The 23,042-nt window shown below is 40.6% G+C and overlaps 1 protein-coding gene across 8 annotated transcripts in view; it reads left to right on the forward strand.

Annotated features, from left to right (window-relative positions):
* Positions 1 to 23,042, forward strand: part of Stau2 (staufen double-stranded RNA binding protein 2) — a 299,224-nt gene that overhangs the window by 154,319 nt on the left and 121,863 nt on the right. For all 8 annotated transcript variants that reach the window (XM_029533246.1, XM_021222069.2, XM_029533243.1 and 5 more), the window contains one exon: positions 18,933 to 19,240. In XM_029533246.1, the coding sequence (XP_029389106.1) occupies positions 18,933 to 19,240 (308 nt within the window). The remainder of the gene's footprint in view (positions 1 to 18,932; positions 19,241 to 23,042) is intronic.

A 23,042-nucleotide genomic window follows, 5' to 3' on the forward strand; every position in this document is an offset into this window, starting at 1 on the left:
GCTGCTATCCTAACACTACCAGAATGAAGTACTGATATACCTGTGAAGTGTTTGTGAGTGACTCCTGTGAACTGAAGAACTGTTCATTTCCTGATAACACAGATAGGATTTGCTCCAAAGAACCACTTAAGAGGTCCACTTTCTTTTCTGCTACCTCTGGTGGGTGGTGAGCTAGAAGGGAAGTTAAAGTGTTTAAGAACTATCATTAAAAGTAGACTTTGAAAAAATTAAAGTTACAGGAACCCAAGTGGAAGTGGAGGCAGGAACTATAGAAGGAAGCTCGGTTCACATTCAGCTACCTCTTTTATAATTCCCAGGGCCGCTTTTTCAGGGATGGAACCACTCACACCAATCAGCTATGAAAATGGCCCACAGACATGGCCTCAGGTGAATCCTACTGAGGTATCTCCTCGATTAGGAGATTCCTTCTTCCCAGATATGTCTACATTTGTATACAGTGACAAAAACAAATGAGCCCATATTTTAAATAAGGAAAATTTAAAATTTAAGAAACACAGCGTGTGGTGGGTTTCTCCTGCTCTTGACCTCATTAGCAAAGGTTCTGTCCTGACTTCCAAGTAGCTCATTCTAGGTTATATATTGTCTCTCTCTCTCTCTCTCTCTCTCTCTCTCTCCCTCTCTCCCTCTCTCTCTCACTATACACACATATATATATATACACACATACACATACATATATACAAATGTAAATATTTAATCTTCTGGCTCCCCAGATCTATTGTTAAATATTTTCCCTTTTCATATAATGTGTTAGATCCTGCAGACTCTTTCACATATTTATGCATATACATAGATTTGTTGCTGTGTCATGCCCATCTAGACCTGCTGGGTGGCCTGGACTTCACACAGCCTTTGGAAACTGATTGTTACAGCCTGCAGTTGGGACACTATACCCAGTATAACCATCAAATCCACCTTAACTATATCCAGCTGGTAGTTTGTCACTGCATCCCCTAGGGCTTAGGCCATCAAGATGCTGATGGAAAGCAGTGTTGATTGTAGTTAAAGAAACAACATGGACTTTACACCCCGTTGGAAACAAAGCCAAGGCAGTGTGCCCATCAGCAACTTAGGCACATTGTCATAAGTGACACATAGCGTGTATCACTATGAAAAGCATTCTATAACATTAGTTGAGGTAAGAGGCCTACCCCATGTACAAGTACCAGGGTGGGGACATGAGATGTTTAAGATAGCGGAGATGGTGTGATGGCCTGCAAAAGAATACACAAACACCACATACCTGCAGGCCTAGAAGAAACAGGAAAATAAAAAATCTGGAGAGAAAAAAATGCCAACTATTAACATCTCATCAAATAAATATACCCTTCAGGAACAAAGGTGGGAAGATAAAACAAAGTCAGAGGGAATTCATCCCACCAGATCAGCCCTGCACTGAGTGCTCAAGGGAATCCTATACTGGAAATCAAAGAGTAGCCACCTTCCTGTGCAGATGTAGAACTCAGCAGTAGAGTATGGATAGAGAGGAGAAGAGAACCAAAGATGCAGACTTCAACAGTTCAGAGAGCTACCACAGCTTAAAGATGAGCCTGAGGAACAGAAATGGGAATCACCATCAGAGAGATTAAGATATTAACAGAAGTGCTTGTCCTTACCAGTGATCATATTTAACATATACAAAAGAAGACTACAATTAAATTCATTGAAGCAGGGGAAATACCCTTCCAAACTAGTTCATTATCTTAATAACAAACTAAAGATCACAGCAAACAAAAACAGTTCACAATATCCCAACAGATATGTAGAAATTATCAACATATTGATTGATTGAATTCAAGAGCACACAAGAAAAGGAGATAAGCCATGATTAAGTAGGATTCATCCAAAGATGGAAGAGTGGTTCAATGTATGCAAATCAATAAATATGTTAATATTGTGACTGAGAGTTGTATAGTCATCTTATTAAAACCAGAAAATATAATAAAAATGAACATTATGATAATAACTTTGAAAAATTGGGCACAGAAGGAGTATTTCAACATAACAAGGGCTAACTGGCTTATGCACAGGCTGAATCACACTGAATATGGAGAAGGTAAAATCATCTCCACAAGAGTATGAGAAAGACAAGGGTTTCTATGGTTACCACTACTACTCAGTGAAGGATTGGAAGACAAAACCATCATAGGCCTACAGGGCATCTAGAGGAGGTCACTTTGTCCCTGTGCATATAATAGGACAGCACCAGGAGTCCTGACTGTGAAACGTTTGGAGAATGCGCAGCTTCTCATCATACAAACAGGAAAACTGAGGCGTGGTAACTTGTTTCCAGAGAGCATAGTGATGACTTGAAATTGTGTCTTCTCATCTCAAAGTCTTTGCATTTGCTACCAGATGACGTATTTACTTCTAGATATACTACATACTGATAATGGAGGGGAAAAACGTTTTTTAAATTCCACTGAAGTTAGGTATTCGTGTTTTAAAAGAATGCTTTATATATCATGTACCAGAATCTTTCTTAAACCACTTAGGATGTTTTAAAATATGGAAAATGTCCAAACTATTGTTTCAAATAGCTCATTTATATTTGGGTGGATCATGTAAAAACACTAACTGACTGAGAAACTACGTGAAGTGTTTGTTTAACTATTATTACATCAGTGGGACAGATGTCTGCATTACTTGATTTTTCTAAAATTTATTTAAAAAATCAGTAATAGGTCCTTTTCAGAAACACTCAGCTGGCTTTTAGGGGAATGCTATTCAAAACTATTTTTTATTCCAAGCTTTCTGGGTTGTGTTAAGATGATTCATGGGCTATTAGAGCTGACATATATTCAGGTTTTTCTAGCCTAGTTCATTTTACAGATGAAAACATCAGATTTAAGGAGAGTATATGCCACCCTAACTCAAGTTCAAATTATCAGCCCCAGTCTAGCAATGTACCTCTAATATTGTCTTTGCTTAGACTTTGTCACAGTTGTGCTATCGTTCCAGACTTTTTCTTAACCATTTAAAAAGTTTTAATTCTGTGTTTTTCTTATAAAAATACATGAGGATCTAGCATTTTAATATTTTTTTTAAATGGACACTACATTATTGTTAAAGGTAATCGCACTGTCATACAGCAGATTCTTAGAAGCTTTTCATGCTGTGTGACTGGAGCTCCTTCCCACTGACCAGCACTGACCCATTTGCTCTCCCTCGCCCCTAGCAAGCATTGCTCTATTATGTTTCTATAGATGTATGTGATTTATATAATTCCTGTAGTGGCAGCATGTAGTATTTATGCTTCTGTGACAGACTTATTTACTTAATATAATCTCCTCATTCATAGTACATGACAGTGTTTCCTTAAAACAGTGGCTGAGATGTATTCTGTTGGGTATACATTCCAGTTTCTTTATCCTTTTATCTCACAAGGGACATGTATTTTGTTTCTGTTTCTTGGTTGTTAAGAGAAAGTACTTCACATCAAGGCTGAGTGAGACAACCCAGGAAGAGAAAAAGGGTCCCACAAGTAGGCAAAAAGTCAGAGACAGCCCCCACTCACACCAGCAGGATTCCCACAAGAACACAAGTGTCATATCATAACATCCATGCAGGGGGCCTAGGTCAGACGTACAGGCTCCATGATCTCTGTGAGTCCCTGTGGGGCAATGGGCTACACACAGACGGCCTGGTTCCAGTCGAGGCTAGATCTTGAACCCCGGGACCCAGTAGTGATAATTGACTTACATGGGAAGGAAGGAGTTCTCTCATGTCTCCTGTACCCTTGCTCCTGTTGGAGTTACCACCCCAACAACCCTCAAAGGAGAGGCTTGGTTATCAGCCACTTAGGAATAGCATCAAGCCCTCCCACATGTAAATAAGGTTTTCCCCAAACTTCAGTCCAAGCCAATGAGAGGTGCCTGCTGTCAAACCCTGAATCACCCCCAAACTGTATATAGAGCCATGCAGGGAATTAAAGGTACGGGAGAACCATTCCTTTGTCTGAGCTTTTTGTTCCAAGAGCTGTAACACTTGGGAAGAGAGCTTCTCTCCCTAAGAGCCACCACCCAGCCTGACCTGACTCAGTTCAGAGAGGGTCAGAGTTACCTAGCCGTGGCAGAGGCTTTGTCTCCCTGCCTGCACTCACTTCCCCTCTCTCTGATACCCAGGCCCACAAGTCCCCATGAGTCCCAGTCTGTGGATCCTTTGTACTGTGTTCTCATGTTCTCAGGGTGTCCCTGACCACTGTGGTTCCTCCGATCCTTACTCCCCCTCTGCACGACTCCCCAAACTCCCACCTAACATTTGGCTGTAGGATTCTGCATCTGCTCCCATCAATTGCTGGATAAAGTCTCTAGTCTTTGATGAAAATTCTTCAAGATTTTAGTTCCAGAGCACTCTGAAGGCAGAACAAACTTTAGGTTAGATGAAGGCATTCAGGACTGAGATCTCCAAAGTGCCTCACCTTCTGCACAGTGTCCAGTTGTGGGCCTCTGTCTCAAAGGGACCCTTCTTGAGTCTGTCTTTTTATGGTTCTTTCTGACAAGCGAGGCGATGATGGGCTAGCTTTAAGAAACCCCAAACTTCCACGAACTGCTTATAATCAAAGTTGTCAGTGTTTTCAAGAGTGCCCGGTAGCTTGAATTTTCTCACATCCTGTAGCAAATAAAGTCACTTTGTTTTGGAGAGCTTCAGTACTCTCTCTTAAGGACTGCCTCTCTCCTTGGACACAATAATGAAGCCACTGCTCCATGATGAAAATCTGATGTAGTGACCCACTTCTTGATGATGATTCTGCTTATGATCAAGTTGCCAGGTACAGAAGGTAGTTTCTGATACTCTTGGTTTTTATTTTCTGATGTGGGACTTCCCTTGTATGGGGAAGAAAGTGGTGCTTAAGTATTCTCAGCCTGCTCTGCCTGTATAGACTATGACTTTATGGGTTACAGCTGTGTGGAAGGAATCTTCCAACAGCTTGGCTTCATATATCAGGAATTTGGCTTTTACAGCTTGGAGCAAAGATAACTGAGAAATTGTGGCAGTCGGCTCCTTCTAGAGGATGTTGTTATGTTCCTTGCTGGGAGGCTGAGGAACTGCATTGTCTAAGCCATCTTGGTGTCTGGGAAAGAAGAGCACTTTGTGGCTTGGAGGCCAAAAGAAGAAAGACACTGCCTAAAGCTTAGAAGGGCTGAAGGTGTGACTCTTGAGGTGTTCCCATCCTGGAATTGACACATCTGTAACTGAGTCTATAGGAAATATACTACAGTGTATAAGAAACAATCCTACCCAACTTCCAGAGCTGCCCATAGTTTCCTGGGGCTTTACTATGTTGGCATGATTGGACTGATACTGACCTTAAGCCCTTGCAGGTGAGGCTAATCTTGTAGTTCAAAACCCCAACTTCTTAATGGTGTGCCTGGTCTTTCTAACATGATGCCCAGGATCCCCACCAATCCCCATTATTCTCCTCTTTCATCCTCCACTAACCACAGGTTTAGTCATCTGACTTTTAAAAAGCATAAACTTTTGTGTGGGCCATCATACCCACCAGGAATAACAGACTCTCTTTTATGTAGGAAATTTGAGGGCACTTTAGAAGTTGCTTCCCAGGAGCTGAGAGAAACACCATCTATATTATTCATTTCAGAGAGAAATTGTTTTTGTTTGCCAGATTCCCTTAGTCTCCAGATTGTTAAGAATGTATTCTTTATGGCTGTATGGGAAGAGTGGACCCATACATAGATTTTTTGACTTTGTTTTAATCAGTGCTTACATGGTTTATCTATTTCTCACATTCTTTTATTTATAACTTACCTATATCATTATTTTTGACATGAGCTTCTTATGGCCATATTTTCAAGGATAAAATGCCAATCTTTTTAATTGGTATATTTATATTTTTTATTTAATTTCAGTATACATTAAAGCCTAAGTATGCTGGGTTTTTCTTTTAACATTAATTTATTCATTATAAATTCATGTATTTATTATTACATCCTGATCTCAGCCTTGCTTCCCTTCTCCCAGCGTCTTCAGTGTCTTGTCCTTCTCATCCTATCCCCCACCCCATCAAGTTGCCAGTTAGGGGGAAAGGAATCCAAAGGTATCCCACAGAATCAGAGACAGCCTCCACTCCAGTTGTTCCCACTTGAAGACCAAGCTGCACATCTGCTACAAATGTGTAGGGGACTGATGTCCACCCCACATGCTCTTGGTTGGTGGTTCAGTCTGTGAGGCCCCATGGGCCCAGGTTAGTTTACTTTGGAGGTCTTCTTGTCATGTTCTTGTGATATTCTTCTGCTTCCTCGATCCTTCCCTCCACTCTTCCACAAGACTCATGGAGCTCTGCCTATTGTTTGACTGTGGATCGATGAATCTTTTTCTATCAGTTGCTGGATGAAGCCTCTCAGAAAACAGTTTTGCTAGGTTCTTGTCTGCAAGGATAGTAGAGTATCATTAATGGCATCAGGGGTTGGCTCTCTCCCAAGAGATGGGTCTCAAATTGGGCCAATTATTGGTTGACTGTTCCTTTAACCTCTGCTCTATCTTTATCCCTGTGCATCTTGTTGGCAGATCAAATTTTGCGTGGGAGGTTTTGTGGGTGGGCTGGGGTCCCCATCCCTCTACTAGATGTCCAGCCTGGCCACAGGAAATGGCCACATCAGTCTGCATATGCCCCGTGCTAAGAGTCTTATCCCCATTCCAGGTCCCCAGGTAGTCCCAGAGATGCCTTCCTGTTGATTTGTGTTCTACTAGCCACTCTTCCCCAATCTATGCCTGTTCCCCACCCAGTTCTCCTTCCCATCCCCTCTCTTACCCAGTTTCCTCCCTTCATTCACTTCCCCTCTGAGAGTCAGATATCCTCCCTTAGGCCCTCCTCATTACTTAATATGTTGGGTTTATAGATTGGTAACATGGATATCCTGTACTTTATGGCTAATATCCACTTATAAGTGAGTACATATTATTTGCTTTTTTTTTTTAAGGTCTGACTTACCTCGTTCAAGATAATATTTTCTAGTTCCATCCATTTTCCTGCAAATTTCCTGATGTCTTTGTTTTTAATAGAACATTTTCCTTATCCATTTTTCAGTTGAGGGACATGTAGGTTGTTTCCAGTTTCTAGCTATTACAAATAAAGCTGCTATGAACATAGTTAAGCAAGTGTCCTAGTGGTGAGGTGGAGCATCTTTTGGGCATATGCCCAGGAGTGGTCTTGAGGAAAAATATTAAAAGCTGCAAGGGGAAAAGGCCAAGCCAAATATAAAGGCAGATGTGTCTGAATTACACTTGACTTCTCAATAGAGACTCTAAAAGCCAGAATGGCCTGGGAAGATGTCTTGCAGACTCAAAGAGACCACAGATGTCAGCCAATAGACATATCAAAACTTTCAGTCACCATAGTTGGAGAAAAAGATATTCTATGGCAAAACCAAATTTTAAAAATCTCTATATACAAATCCAACCTTATGGGAGATAATAGAAGAAAAACTTCAACCTAAGGAAACTAACTATACCCAAGAAAACACACACACACACAGTACCACCACCAACATCAAAATAACAGGAATTAACAGTCATTGGTCATTAATATCTCTCAACATCAGTGAACTCAGTTCCCCAATAAAAAGATACAGGCTAACAGAAGGAATGCAAAACTGGAGGCACCATTCGGCTGCATGCAAGATCGTCACCTCAGCAACAGTGATAGACATTACCTCAGAGTAAAGGGCTGGAAAAAGGGTTTCCAAGCAAACAGCACCAACAAGCACACTGGAGTAGCCATTCTAATATCTAATAAAATAGACTTTCAGCTAAAATTAATCAAAAGATATAGGGAAGGATACTTCATATTCATCAAAGGAAAAATCCACCAAGCTGACATCTCAAACGCAAGGGCAGCCACATTCATAAAAGAAACATTACTAAAGTTTAAATCATGCATTGAACCCCACACATCAACAGTATGAGACTTGAACACCCCACTCTCAACAAAGAACAAGTCATCAAAACAAAAACTATACAAAGTAATAATAAACTAAACAACAAACATTATGAATAAAATGGACCTAACATATCAATGTTTCACCCAAACACAAAGAATATGCCTTCTCAGCATCTCATGGAACTTTCTCCAAAATTGACCATATAATTGGACATAAAACAGGCCTCAACAGATACAAGGAGATTGAAATAATTCCATGCATTCTATCAGATCACTGTAGACTAAGGCTAGACTTCACTAACAACAAAAACAACAGAAAACCCACATATTCATGGAAACTGAACAACTCTTTACTCAATGATAACTTGGTCAGGGAAGAAATACAGAAATTAAAGACTTTATAGAATTCTATGAAAATGAAGGCACAGCATGCCCAAACATATGAGATTCGATGAAAATGGTGCTAAGTGCCTTCATAAAGAAATTGGTGAGATCTCATACAAGCAACTTAAAAGCACACCTGAAAGCTCTAGAACAAAAAGAAGCAAACACACTCAAGAGGAGTAGAGGACAGGAAATAAAGTCAGGGCTGAAATCAATAAATTAGGAACAAAGAGAAAAATATGAAGAATCAGTAAAACCAAGAGCTGTTTTTTTTTTTTTTTTTTTTTTTTTTTTGAGAAAACCATCACGATAGACATACCCTTAGCCATTTTGTTTTCTGTTTCTTTTCTTTTCTTTTACTTTTCTTGACTATAACTTAGAAATTTCAGATTACTTCAAGTATCTCTTTGATGTCATTTATGTGGCCATTTCAGTGGTTGCATTGAATTTGGTGTTCTATAATAGCATTTTCTTGCACTTAGACAGTACACACTACAAAAATCATTGTAGCACTAAACATCCTATGTAGTGTTTTTTCTCATATGCCCTTCATTTTGCGATAGAGTATCAGAGCTAGGCTGTTTGGGTTTATGCCCAGATGTTTCTTTTTGTTTAAATTAAATATAATTACATCCTTACCCCTTCTATGTCCTTTCTCCAGCCCCTTCCATGGCCCCTCCAATCATAGCCTCCTTCTCTTCAATTGTTTTATATTATGTGCATGCATAAATACATGAACACAAATTCCTGCTTTCAGCCTTCCTCTTTGCCTTTGTTTCCTTGTCTAGGGATGGGGCCCAGTGAAGTCCACCCCTTTAGCATGTTTATTGAGGTTTTTGTTCGGGTCTTGTTTAGATAGCCACTTTGTCATTCTGGAAGACATAGTCTCATAGTAGATTTACTAGTCCCCTGGGTCTTGAAATCTTTAAGCTTCTTGTTCTGCAATGGTCCTTGAGCCTTAGGCGCAGGAATTGTGCTGTAGGAATATTCTCTGGGCCTGGTCGTTCTACGATCAGTTGTTCTCTGTGTTTTGAACAGTTGTGCTTTTCTGTAATAGTCTCCATCTGTTACAGAGAAGGTTCTTCAATTAGAGGTAAATGTTATACGTACCTGTTGGGTATAAGGATATGTTTTAGGATGCAATTAGGAATTAGGGTCTAGTAAAGTGGTAGTAGATTCTCCTCTAAGATCCATGACCTCATTAGCTCCAGGCAGTTATATTGGTTTCCAGTACCAGGTAGATTTCCCTCATATTGAATGATCTTTAAGTCCAATAGAGAGCTGTTGGTTACCACCAAAGTATGCGTACCACTTGTGCACCCTTAGGGCTATCTTGTCATGCTGATCAGTCAGTATTGCGGTTCATAGGGTCACAGCTGGATAGGACTACTGGTTGCTTCCCTCCCTTGGAATCTTATATAGCACCTTCTGATCCTAGGAATGTTAGTCCTCAGGGACAAGACTTTCAGGTCAGATTTAACTTGGATCCTCTGAGTCCTATTTCCAAAATGCATGATGTCTTCAGTTTCTGGGAGGCCACCAAGGCCAACAGCAATAACCTACGATATTTTGAGAAAATCTTGGACTTCCCTGACCAACAACTAGACATGGAATTTTTCATGCCTATACTGCAGTTTCTGTTAGTCTGTGGCTCTCTTAGTGGGAAGCATTGTCTGCCCAAGTGACATAACTTTATTATATATGTATGTACATATGTATGTACATATGTACATGTGTTATATGTAATTTTATTAAGTAAATAAAAATGTTCTTCTGGCTTTTCAGACATCCTTAGTGTTCATTTTCCCTCTTCCCTCTCTTCTTCCTCTGTTTCTCCCTCTTCTTCTGATTGACCTCCCTCCTCCCTAATTAAAGCCCTCTGTCATTTTTCCCCGTTTCCCTCTCCAATTTCCCATTAGTGAGGAAATGAGGATTCGTGGCTGTAAGTGCTAGGCAGCCTGGTAAGGGGTAGCTGGGAATAACTAGAAGGTCAGTAGCATATACGCTATAGATGGAGTGACAGTCCCATCCTGTGAGCTGGTAGATTGAGTGACAGCCCCATCCTGTGAGCTGGCACAGGTCTGCTCTTTTTTCCACTGACCTCGAGAACTTATCTGTTGCTCTGTTTGCTGGTTTTTAAGTTTTCTATTTGGATATTTTAGTCTGTGTGTCTGTCTGTCTGTCTGCCTGCCTGCCTCTCTCTCTCTGCGTCTCTTTTGCTCTCTGCCTACCTCTCTCCCTCTTCGTTCTTTCTCAGGGAGCCTTGACACTAATGGCTTCCTTCCACCTCTGCTCACCAGCCTACCTACCCTGTCCCCCCTTTGTTCAGACCTTTTATATTTGCTGAGGCTCTCTGTTTTTCACTTCTGTGCGTTTGCATTTATTCACTGAAGCATTTTATCATGGGTGTTTTAAAGTTTTTGTTAGATTATTTTTAAATCTCTCTCACATTGTTGGCTTCTTGGGTTTTACTTTTTCATTCAATTTGCTATTTTCTTTCTCTCTTTCTTTCTTTTTCTTTCTTTCTTTCTTTTTTTTTTTTTTTTTTTAAGACAGGGTTTCTCTGTGTAGCCCTGGCTGTCCTGGAACTCACTCTGTAGACCAGGCTGGCCTCAAACTCAGAAATCTGCCTGCCTCTGCCTCCCAAGTGCTGGGATTAAAGGTGTGCACCACCATTGCCCATCTCAATTTGCTAATTTTTTAAAATCTAACTAAATTTGTACTATAAATCCTAACCTTCAGTGTTATAGTTAACCTTTCTATTGCTGTAAAGAGACACCATAGCCAAGGCATCTTATAGAAGTAAGAGTTTATCGGGGCCTACAGTTTCTGAGGGGGAAACCAGGACCAATGTGACAGGGAGCATGGCAGCAGCTGGCAGGAAGGCTCTGGAGCAGTAGCTGAGAGCTCACATCTGATTTGCAAGCATGAGGCAAAGAAAGAAACCTAATTGGGATTGGCATGAGCTCAAATCTTTTCTAACAAGGCCACACCTTTAACCCTTCTCAAACTGGGAATGAAACATTCAAAAATGGGTGGGAGGGGGAGACATTCCTATTCAGCATACTGGGCTCAACCTGCATCAGAAGGAAAGGTGGCTACCCGGGTTGCCTGGTCAGTGAGTTTTTATACAGTTTCCAGGAACAGAATAGAGCATCAGCAGCTAGGCACAATATGATTGGTGGAACAGTGTAACTTTTAAACTGATTGGTCTCTGAGGGTAGCCAATGGTTGATCCCCCCTCCCATTTGGAGGGGAGGGGTGCCTACATGCTTCATGACCTCTTCCAGGAGGGGAGGGGTACCTACTTGCTCTATAATGTCTCTCTTCCAGGGGAGGGGTGCCTGGGGGAATTTCCAAAGGTCCTGAGCTGACCTCTTCAGTACCAACAGCACAGCTGTGTACCTTGGTCACACTCTGAAAGCCCCATGGGGGAGCAGTCAGTGGGAGAGCAGGCTCAGGGCCATTTCACACTACTGTGAATGTAAGGGAGTGTCATAGCTCCAGCACGGCAATGGGATGCTTAGTGGAACTCCACAAGCAAAACTTGAGCTTAGTGAAGGAACAGACCCAGGGTAGTTACATGAAAAAATGCTTATCCAAAACAGTGATGAAAAGTTGAAAGCTGTTCAGTGACAATGACTGTTTAAAATGGCTGGACTTTGTTTTGGAAGAAGTGTATTTAGTTTATCCTAGTGGAAATAAAATCGTTTTCTGGGAAAATCTAAATGACAAGTTAAAGTTCCTTAAATGTTTATATCTTAATTTGTTATTTGATGATATTTTAGGTTATTATATTATTGAAAAGCAACTTAATTTTACAACATAGAAAAACGGAATTTTTTTTTTATTATTATTTTCTTTATTTACATTTCAAATGCTATCCCGAAAGATTCCCATACCCCTCCCCCCACCTCTGTTCCCCTACCCACCCANGATTAGGTCATCTTCTGCTACAAATGCAGCTAGAAACACAAACCCAGGGGGTACTAGTTAGTTCCTGTTGTTGTTCCACCTACAGGGTTGCAACCCCCTTCAGGTACTTGGGTACTTTCTCTAGTTCCTGCATTGGGGACCCTGTGTTCCATCCAGTAGCTGGCTGAAAAACGGAATTTTGAGTGATCTTTATAGTTGTCAATGTTGAAGTTGAAAACCACTCAGAAATTGACCCACCAATTATATAAATTCACATGTCCGTGTCTGCCCTTCTAGGCGGACTCTAGAAAGGAATCTTCTTTATTCACAGACAAAGCTCAGCTGCAACTTTACTGTGCAGCAGGAGACCACAACTCTATCCAAGCATTCACACTGAGATGTTGCTTCAAGGGATGAGGGCATCCTTCTTGCTCTATTGCCTTCCTCTTGGAGAGCTGCCTCATAGTAACAAAAGCCAGGGGCTGCACACCTGCAGTCCCAGGGGTCAGTAGGCAAAGGTGGGAGGTTTGCCAGCCCCTGGGGCCAGCCGAGGGTGTGGAGAGAGGTCCTGTCTAAACTCAAAATTAAAAAATCCTCAGTCTGAAGTAATATTAACTTTCTTGATTCCTTTCTCTTTTTTGAATTTATTTATTTTTACTAGTTCTTTGAGAATTTGTACAATATATATTGATTGTTATTCATCCCTCCTTTGATTCCTCCAAGATCCACTCCCCCGTTTCCTGCCTTCCCTGTTTCTTGATTTACTGACTTGAGTATATAATTTACAGTTATAGAATGTAAGTTATTTAAATAAGAGTTATAAATAGTATACATATAGATATAGTAAACAAGATTGAGAAATAATAACATTTCACTTGTCTAGTTGGAAGATCTGTTCATAACTTTAATTGAAGTATAGTAAACTGTATGTGACTTGTGTACTTTGATCCCTTTTGGCATGTTTATAAGCCTGTGAAGTGAGTACTTCTACACGCCACCCTTCCAAAATTCCCTCTTGGGCCCTTTTGAATTTGCCACTCTTGCCTGCTTCATTCCTAGGCAACGACTGAACTGCTCTCTGTCACTGTTAATAAATGGCAACATTCTTCAAGCATAATATCCAATGTCAGAATGGGAAATAAGACACTTTCAAATATTTCTGTGGGAATGTGAAATTAGTACAATTTTTTAGAGCACTTCAGTAATGTAAAAAACCTTAAATGCATATCCTTTCAGTTAGAATTCTTCTTGTACTCAAGGAAAGGAATGTCCATGTAAACAAGGATTAAATTATAAGGCTGTCCCTGGCTATGTTTAAAGTTATCAAAATTAGAAACAAATTCAGTGTGCAGCAATGTAGGGTTTTGTTTTCTCTTTTTGTTTCTAATGTGGTACTCAGGATCACACTCAGACTTTGGATATACGGGGAAGAACTCTACCACTCAACTATTTCCTTAACCCTAATCCTGGAACTGCATTAAAAAGCAAAAGCAAAAAACAATTCTTATAACCAAAATACCATACTTTTAAAATTAGTAGAGAAGTGTAATTTTGTAAACACAGAATTCATGTAATAGTCTTGGATTTTGACTTCTGTTGAAGTTCTAAAAAGTAAAAATATGTAAATGAAAAGGACTAAAACATCTTTAAAGGAACAGGTTTGCCTTCTGTTGACTATGGAGATTTCTGCAGTACATTTTTTTCTTCACATATTTTAAATAAAAATTTCTCTGGAATTAAAAAATACTAACACTTATTAATATATAACACATGAAAACAAACACAAAGGTATAAAAGAGCACTAAAAATTTATACATACATATATACACATACATATATACATACATACACACAAACATACATACATACATATTATTTTAAGCAGGTTTAATTGTGTGAAAGCACAAAGCTTTTTTATGCTTTTTGAATTACGATGTAGAACACTTACCTTTTTCCCACACTTCCTTACATCCTGGTGGTGAGAAGCTGGTTAGGGACTCCTGGAGGGCTTTCGCAGCGCAGACTCTACAGGCCGACCATGTCCATGCTGTTCACTGCCTTAGTTCTCTCCCCCTTGGCTGCATCTCCTTCCTCCTGGGCATAGGGAGGCACATACACATGTGTGATCTCTTTTCATTTTCTCCCATAACATGCTGCCTGTGGCTTCAGTGAAGTCAGACAGTATTATCAGAACAATGTTCAAAACTTCAATTAGAATTGAAGTTGGGAGCAGTGAGGGAGTAGAGGAAAGTGTGTGTGTGTGTGTGTGTGTGTGTGTGTGTGAGAGAGAGAGGGGGGGGAGGAAAGGGAGAGGAAGAAGGAGGGAGGGAGGGAGGGAGGGAGGGAGGGAAAGACTAGAAGAAGTCATGGTGACTTTGACCTTAATTAGTAGAGTGTTCCCACATTAGAGATAGTGTGTCTGCAGCATAGGCTCTCCACAGAGAATTTGGTAGGCAAGAATGGAGTGATACAGAGTCACACAGACTTCCTGCGTCGTCTGAAGGAGTTCCTACTCTGTAGTGTAAGTGATGGGGAACCAGTGCAAAGTAGAAGCAAGAGAGTGATCTATCCTTGGGAAAATGAGAGATTATGAAGGCATGGACCTTTTATCTCCAAACACATTACAATATTACATAGGTGTATTCTTCTGACGAAAAGCCTAGAGACGAGTTAGTGAGGCTCTTGAACCCCAAGCAAGCATGAGAACAGCCATGTGGCTCTAGTTATACTAAAAGTCGTAGGAAAAAAACTAAATATATTTGTGCTATGTTTCTTTTTGTTATTATTAGATATTTTCTTTATTTACATTTCAAATGCTATCCTGAAAGTTCCCCATACCCTCCCCCTGCCCCTGCTCCCCTACCCACCCACTCCCACTTCTTGGCCCTGGCCTTCCCCTGTGCTGGGTCATATAAAGTTTGCAAGACCAAGGGGCCTCTCTTCCCAATGATGGCCGATTAGGCCATCTTCTGCTACATATGCAGCTAGAGACTCGAGCTCAGGGGGTACTGGTTAGTTCATATTGTTGTTCCACCTACAGGGTTGCAGCCCCCTTCAGCTCCTTGGGTACTTTCTCTAGCTCCTCCATTGGGGACCCTGTGTTCCATCTAATAGCTGACTGTGAGCATCCACTTCTGTGTTTGCCAGGCACTGGCATAGCCTCACAAGAGGCTGTTATATCAGGGTCCCTTCAACAGAATCTTGCTGGCATGTTCATTAGTATCTGGGTTTGGTGGCTGATGATGGGATGGATCCCCGGATGGGTTAGTCTCTGGATAGTCCATCCTTTCATCTTAGCTCTAAATTTTGTCTCTGTATCTATATCCTTTCATGGGTATTTTGTTCCTTATTCTAAGGAGGAATGAAGTATCCACATGATGGTCTTCCTTCTTGGTTTTCTTGTGTTTTGCAAAATGTATCTTGGGTATTCTAAGTTTCTGGGCTAATATCCGCTTATCAGTGAGTGTATATCTAGTGACTTCTTTTGTGATTGGGTTACCTCACTAAGGATGATATCCTCCAGATACATCCATTTGTCTAAGAATTTCATAAATTCATTGTTTTTAATAACAGAGTAGTACTCCATTGTGTAAATGTGCCACAGTTTCTGTATCCATTCCTCTATTGAGGGACATCTGGGTTCTTTCCAGCTTCTGGCTACTATAAATAAGGCTGCTATGAACATAGTGGAGCATGTGTCCTTATTACCAGTTTGAAGATCTTCTGGGTATATGCCCAGAAGAGGTATTGCCGGTAGTACTATGTCCAGTTTTCTGAGGAACCACCAGACTGATTTCCAGAGTGGTTGTACAAGCTTGCAATCCCACCAGCAATGGAGGAGTTGCCTGTGAACTGCAAGTATAATGATCATACCTGGTGAGCAGGCAGGGTAGCTATAGCACCAAGGGCAGAGAAGTGTGAAGCAGCCTGGAGCTCTCATGGATCCTACCTCCCCACCCCAAATGCCCTGCCCAGCTACAAACAACCCTGATTCTGGGTAACAACAGAATATCCAAGATGAGTCTCAGTGATGGTCCAATATTTATGCTGCTTCAGAAACCAGAAACCTTGAACCAGATCAATGACTCATTGTGAAAAGTGTTTGCACATAAAGCTGTTTAGGCAAAAAGTATACTGTGAGACACACTGCAGTTTGCAATGTCACTTCAATGAATTAATGTGCAGTGAAGAGGTGGGAAAGATGGCAGAACAGAGAGAGGTGGGACTAGAGATGCAGTGACAGGTGTGAGAGATGACATCTGTGGACTGGGGAGCATACCATGCTGTGTAGGGCTGGCAGGGTAGTGTGCATCAGCCTGATGCTTATGCAGACTCAACCCCCACATGTGCTGCCCAGCTGCTGCTTGATCGCCCTAGCTCTGAGCAAGAGCAGCATGTCCAAGATGGAGAGTGATTCATTTTCTGGATTGGGCCTCCTCAAAAGACCTTTATAGTCTGTGCTGCTGCTAGAGGTCATGTCGATCCCATGGGCCATATTATCATTGGAGGCTGTCAAGGACCAGCCTTGGCTTAGAGAGAGGGTCCTAAGGAAGAGGTGCTTGGGAGCTGAAAAAGAATGACTTGAAGTCAATCATGAGTACAAGCTGACACCTCTGTAGTCTGCTTGAAATAACCCTCCAGATAGCTGTGCAGATAACTCTTGGCTTTGTAGTCTGCTAGGGACAGCTCTCTGCTCCAGACACCTCTCTCATGCTAGGAGAAAAAAAAGAAAAGCTTTCTGAATAGCTCATGGATTTTGTGACCAAAGTCAGAAAAGCTGCAAGAAAAAGTTCTTGGGTTTTCTGACCAAAGTAATAAATCCTGCTAGAAAACAATTCTAAAAGAAATTCTCACTCTCCAAGCAGTTTTCTCTGGGCAGTTCTCTCTTGAAAATAAAGCTCAGTCTTTTCTTTACATTTCAATGCAGTCATTTACTCCAGGTTCCCTGTTGATTATCCCACAAATCAGCATTTTATGACCTTAGCCCTTTGATTCTTAAGGAAAGACAGTAAGTACATTTTTAAAAAAAAAAAAAACAAAAAAAAAACATGACAAATGAATTCAGAGATTTGCCTACCTTTATAAGCACAGACAGTAAGCTAACTGGGTGGGATCCAGCTCTGAGATCACCATTCCCACCATTCCTGGACTCAAATTCACTCTGACCCAGGCTGACTTTGAACTCAGGAATCTATCTGCCACTGTAAGCACAAACAATGAACTTGTCTGGGTGGGATCTTGCCCTATTAGCACCACTCCCTAAACCTCTTTATCGCCTTCCTTATTATCTTAATGACACACTGGCTCATAGTGCAGCTGCCTCTGTTCTTTTAGGTTCATGAAGCCCCTTGTATGATTCATATTGTAGCCTTATATTTTTGCATATATATTTTTAAAAATCTGTTTATATATTTTTAAACTCATGTTTTCAGAGTTCTTTCCCATAGCCTTAAGGGCTGCCATGAAGGTCACAGTGTTTACCATTTTGCCAAGGTCATTAGCTTCTCAGACTCATGCTGCTTCTAATTGTCATGGAGTCATTGACCTTGGTAGGGAGAACATCTCCTGAAGGAGGAACATAAAGTAAATTATACACATTATTATATAAACAGGCTTTACACCTAGCAACTGTTAACAGTCCTGAAGGCCCATGCCCTGCTAACTCCACTCAAGCAGCAGGAACTGTGTCATGCTGTTCCTTCTCCATGGTCATACAGGACTTGGCAGGAGACCATGTGGATATCCATGGTCTGTGCTGCTGTCAGAGGCCATGTTGGTATCTGTGACTTGTGCTGCCACCAGGGACCATGTAGATTAGTAATCCTGCTGCCACTGGCTGTTATAAGCAAGGAAGCTTCTTTTGCAGTGATATCAATGACTTCAGACTCACTCATAATTGAGAATGAAGGCTTCTGTGACCACCCCCCACACACACACACACACTCCAAAAGAAAGAAACAGTCTAGACAGGAAGCCTTTGAAAAGAGTACTTAAAAATTGTAATAAAGATGCTGAAATGTAGCTCTCTTTAAGGAAATGGCCACTGGGAGTCAGACCATGCTCCAGGGAGTGTGTGAGCCTCACAAACTGTACTTGCTGTGGTCTTTTCTTCTTTCTTCTTCCTTTTTTTTTTTTTAATGAGGGCAAAAGGGTGGGTGGGTGGACATAGAAGGAATAGGAGGTGAATGTCATCAGTGTGCATTGTGTGGAATTCCCAAATAATCAATAAAAATATTATGTTGGAGATAAAAATAAAAGTACAGTCTTAAAAAAAATATAAACAAAAGCTTCAGTGTCCAGAGTTGTCTGTGGTGTGGCCCCTGGGGAGGAAAGCACAAGTAGGCCACTGGATATTAGGCTCTGTGTCTCTGAAGATGGTATTGGGATTGATGCTGCCTTCCTTTTGTCTTCTGTGCCTCAGTTGATATATATTTGGGGATGTTGCTTCTATTATGTGAGATACAAAAATACTGGATTTGGGAGTGAAGATGTTGTGCCTTCCCAGCCTCCTCCACATGGGACTTTTACACTGGTGTCAGACTCTGAGTGGAGGAGCTTCACTCCCTCTGCAGGCATCAGGAAAAGGCTCGGGGGACAGTTTCTTGTTTCCTTCTCACTACAGCAAAGGAAGCCAGTGACTCCATAATGCTATAATGTGTCTCTGTATTAATTATTTTATGTTATTAACAGTGCACCTTTATTTTATTCATAGCTCCAAAAGGAATTCTTCATCTTTCTCCTGATGTTTATCAAGAGATGGAAGCTAGCCGCCACAGAGTGACCTCTGGCACAAGTCTAAGCTACTTATCACCCAAAGACATGAACCAACCTTCAAGCTCTTTCTTCAGTGTGTCTCCCTCATCAACTAGTTCAGCCACAGTTGCCAGGGAGCTCCTTATGAACGGAACATCTCCTACTGCTGAAGCCATAGGTTTAAAAGGAAGTTCTCCTACTTCCCCTTGTTCTTCAGTACAGCCTTCAAAACAACTGGAATATTTAGCAAGGATTCAAGGCTTTCAGGTATGATTTTAAAGAAAAAAACAAAAAGAGAAAATAAAACTCATTAGCCCCAAATCCTTCATTTCTGTCCATCAGAAGGCTCGTTCTTGCCTGCTAATGTGGCCTCCATGCCATTAACATTGTAAGTTATTTAGAAACACAAAAGACAGAAAAAAGAGAGTCATAGCACATGCCTTGTTTTCTGTTACTTCTGTCCAGGAACTCTGTTGCTGCCTGGCTTTCTGCCATATTGATATTCACATTTATACTCTCTGTCTCTCTTTCTCTCTCCCTCCCTCTCCCTCTCTTTCTTCCCTTCCCTCTTCCTTTCCAATCCTGTCTCCCTTCCTTTCTTCCCCTCCCTTTTCCTTCCATGTCTCCATCCTTGCCTTCCTCTTGGGTCCTGTCTTCCAGTTGGTCTTGATTGGCACATCCATCTTCTCACTTTGTTTTGCACAAACAAGATTCTTCCAGGAGACATTTGGTGTTAGTGTTTACATCACTTTCCCTTTTTACAGTCATGGTTGAGTCTTTCTGCTATTGATTTGATTTTATAGCAGTTTTGAATTTCCCATCCTGCAGTTAGTAATGACACAGGTACATTTATAAGGTCCAGCACCCTTGAAGTCTGTTACCTTAGGGGGCATTAAACATGGCGCTGAGCAGTATGGAACACTTTCTGGCTGTTGGAGGTATACTGAGTATCTGTTGTACTGGATCATGTGCTGAGCCAGGGTGGAGAAGCAGCTACCTCCATACAGCAGCTGTCTCGTGATGACCTAAAGCCAGCACACAGCTGAGTCATGCGTATGGATTTGGGAAGGAGGCTTCTCTCCTATTTAGTCTTGTTCCCTTTGGGGGGAATACTCCATGAAACCAACAATCCTCTATATACATGAGAGATTTTAAAGAAATTGTTAATTGTGGGAAGGGAAGTTTATGTGTGCCGACTCCTAGTTGCCTTGAAAGCCGCGTACTGAAGCGTAACTGTCAACCAACGGGATGAGACTGCAACTTGCGTGTGCACAGGACACTCTGGCTCCCCACATTTCACTGCTTCACCTTCCATCTTAGTCTTCCTTCTTAAGACCAAACTCTGTAATTTCTTGTAGAAATGTTCTAGATCTGTATTGTGTAGAAGATATCATGTATTATAAATGTTTCACGGCGTCAGTTATACAATGAGAAAGAAGATGATGTGTTGGGAGTATTTTGCATGTTTGGTTTGGTTTTTTTTTTTTTACTTCACAGATCCCTTCTGATTCTTTCAATTCTATTGCCAGGTAGTTGCTAGTGTTTTTAATCACTATTAATATGAAGCTGAAGAAGCTGTTACTAATTATTGATTCTGTCATCTGAAATTTAAATGCTTAATTTCAAGTTATAATTTTAGAATTTGTTATTTACCTTAAGAATTACAATAAATCACTGTTTAAGCAAAAGACTTTGATTCATATAGTGAAAGCACTAGACTAATACTTAGTTCTACCGATAATCTGCATAGTTAAATTAAAATAAACTGTGATGAAAAGAGACCCACTGCTCATTTATAAATGTCTACGAGTGATGGCTCGGCTCTGTGCACGCAATACATGTTGCACTCTGGCTTTTGGCTGAGCTTTGAAGTTTCCGAGTTCCTTATGCATTAGTCCTTGGCCATGACAGCAGCTATAATCTTATCCTATCTCCACTTTAACCGAATGATAGTCTACTACCCCTATTGCTGGGCTCACTCCTTACACCTGTCTCAAAAGCTTGCTCTGAGGTAATATACTCTTACTCACGGACAAGGTAAACGTCTCCAGATCTGTGACGGTGGTGGTTACACATTGCTGTGCTGTGTCACTGGAATGAGCGTGTGCTGCTGGGAGATGTGCTGCTCCTGGATCACTGCCTGCAGCCGCAAGGCATACAGTCTCTGGAGAGTGGCCTCCGGTCTATCATGTGTGTACACATCATCATGTGACCCTAGACGGTTCTTTGTGATAAGAGTTTTAAAGTGTATTTCTTTCTTGGTAATTTTCTCAGGTAGGAAAACATACAGATTTTTTTGTTTCTTATATGATTTAATTAGACTGTAGCTAGAAAATATAAGACCAGTTTGTTAGAAATTATATGCTCTTCTGTTACTTTTATTTCTGGAATTTGAAAACAATAAATTCATTTTCTTTGTTTGTAGGTCAGTAGCTTTTCATCTCATTCCACAATGAACAGTTGTCATTCCTCCCGAATGTGTAGGCTTGGCTTAGGCCTTCCATTGCCCACTGCAATACGATTTAAGCCTAACTAAGCTGCTGTATGTGTTAGCTCTTTTGTAGTGCCAAGTTAAGTCAGATGAGTCCATGGAAAAAGAAGTTGCTTTAACTTAATTTTATTTTCATTTCCCAGTCTTTAATTGAAATTTACAAATGACAAAAAGGTAATTTGCTCAGGCACATGTAGGTATTAAATTCACTTTCTTCTGTATAAGCCTATAAAATAAAATTATTATACAGTGAGTGCTCTTAACAAAACTGATTTCATAAAGCAGAGTGTGACTGACACCCATTCCTAATCATCCTTTCATTCTCAGGAATTCCCATTGAAGGTTTTTACAAAGAGTGTTTGCGTGTGTATGTATATATGTACGTGTGTGAGAGTGTGTGTGTGTATGTATATGTGTATGTACGTGCATGTGTGTGTGTGAGAGAGAGAGCATATGTGTGTGTGCATATGTATGTATGTGTGTGAGTGTATGTGCACACACATCCGTGTTTGCATGCATGTGTTTGTGCAGATGCTCTTGGAGGCCAAAGGCATCAGATCCCCTGGGACTGGATCACAGGTGGGTACTGGGAGCTGGACACCGGTCCTTTTCAAGAGCAATCTGTGCTCTTAACTGCTGAGGCCTCTTGTAGGCCTCTACCACCAAAAGAGGTATTTTAGAAACAATGTCTTTCAAACTCTTTCATAAATGAAAATTTTTTCTCTTAAGTTCTCTTGAGTGCATTTTAATTATCTTTTAAAACCCGGAAATTCTTACTAGTTTGACATTTTTAGAAAAGTATTTATGTCAATAGTTGGTGAACCCCAGACATTGTCTAATATAACAAGTCTGCATTTATAGCCCCTGCATATTTGAAAAAGAAAAAGTCAAAGTTGTAGTTAAGTCATAGTGTTCCAGAATTTCCTGTTGTAGCCTTTGTTAGTCTTTAGTTACAAAACCACACAGACTTTCAAAGTTATTCAGTTTATTAGGAAATTGTGGCAAAGATAGTTGGAACCCTGGGTATTTGAGCTGAAGTAGATTATTTTTTCTTATATGTTGCCTTCTTCTTACAGAATTTACCCTAACTGTGCATTTTTGTACTGATTTACCAGTAAGTAGTAAGGAGTTCAAAGGAGTCATGAGGAAAATGCAATTTGAAATAAAAATGAAATCACTTTAGCAAAAATCTTTCCTAGATATAATTAATTTCACTTTGGTCTTCTCTGTTATGTGGCTACTATTCACTGGATGATATCATTTGTGAGCCCTTTAGATTGTTTATTCCTTACATGAGTGACATTGAGAAGCACTTAATTGGTTTTTAGTTAAACTATATTAGTTTGTTTTCAAAAATGTGAGTTTTCCATAGTGATGCCATTTCTAGCTAAAGGAGACTGTACTTAAACAGGAAACTTTTTTCAGAGAAACTCATGTAACTACATTTCATCTGTCTTCTCTTGAAGTTAGTTGCTTTGGGTTCACTTTGGGGATCCAGGCTTTGCTGTGTGATAGTAATGTAGAATGCATCGTGATGGGGCACATAGGTCTACGGTGTGATAGTAATATAGAATGCAT

Source organism: Mus pahari, chromosome 22, assembly GCF_900095145.1.
Source record: "Mus pahari chromosome 22, PAHARI_EIJ_v1.1, whole genome shotgun sequence".
In the NCBI taxonomy this organism is placed as follows: domain Eukaryota; kingdom Metazoa; phylum Chordata; class Mammalia; order Rodentia; family Muridae; genus Mus; species Mus pahari.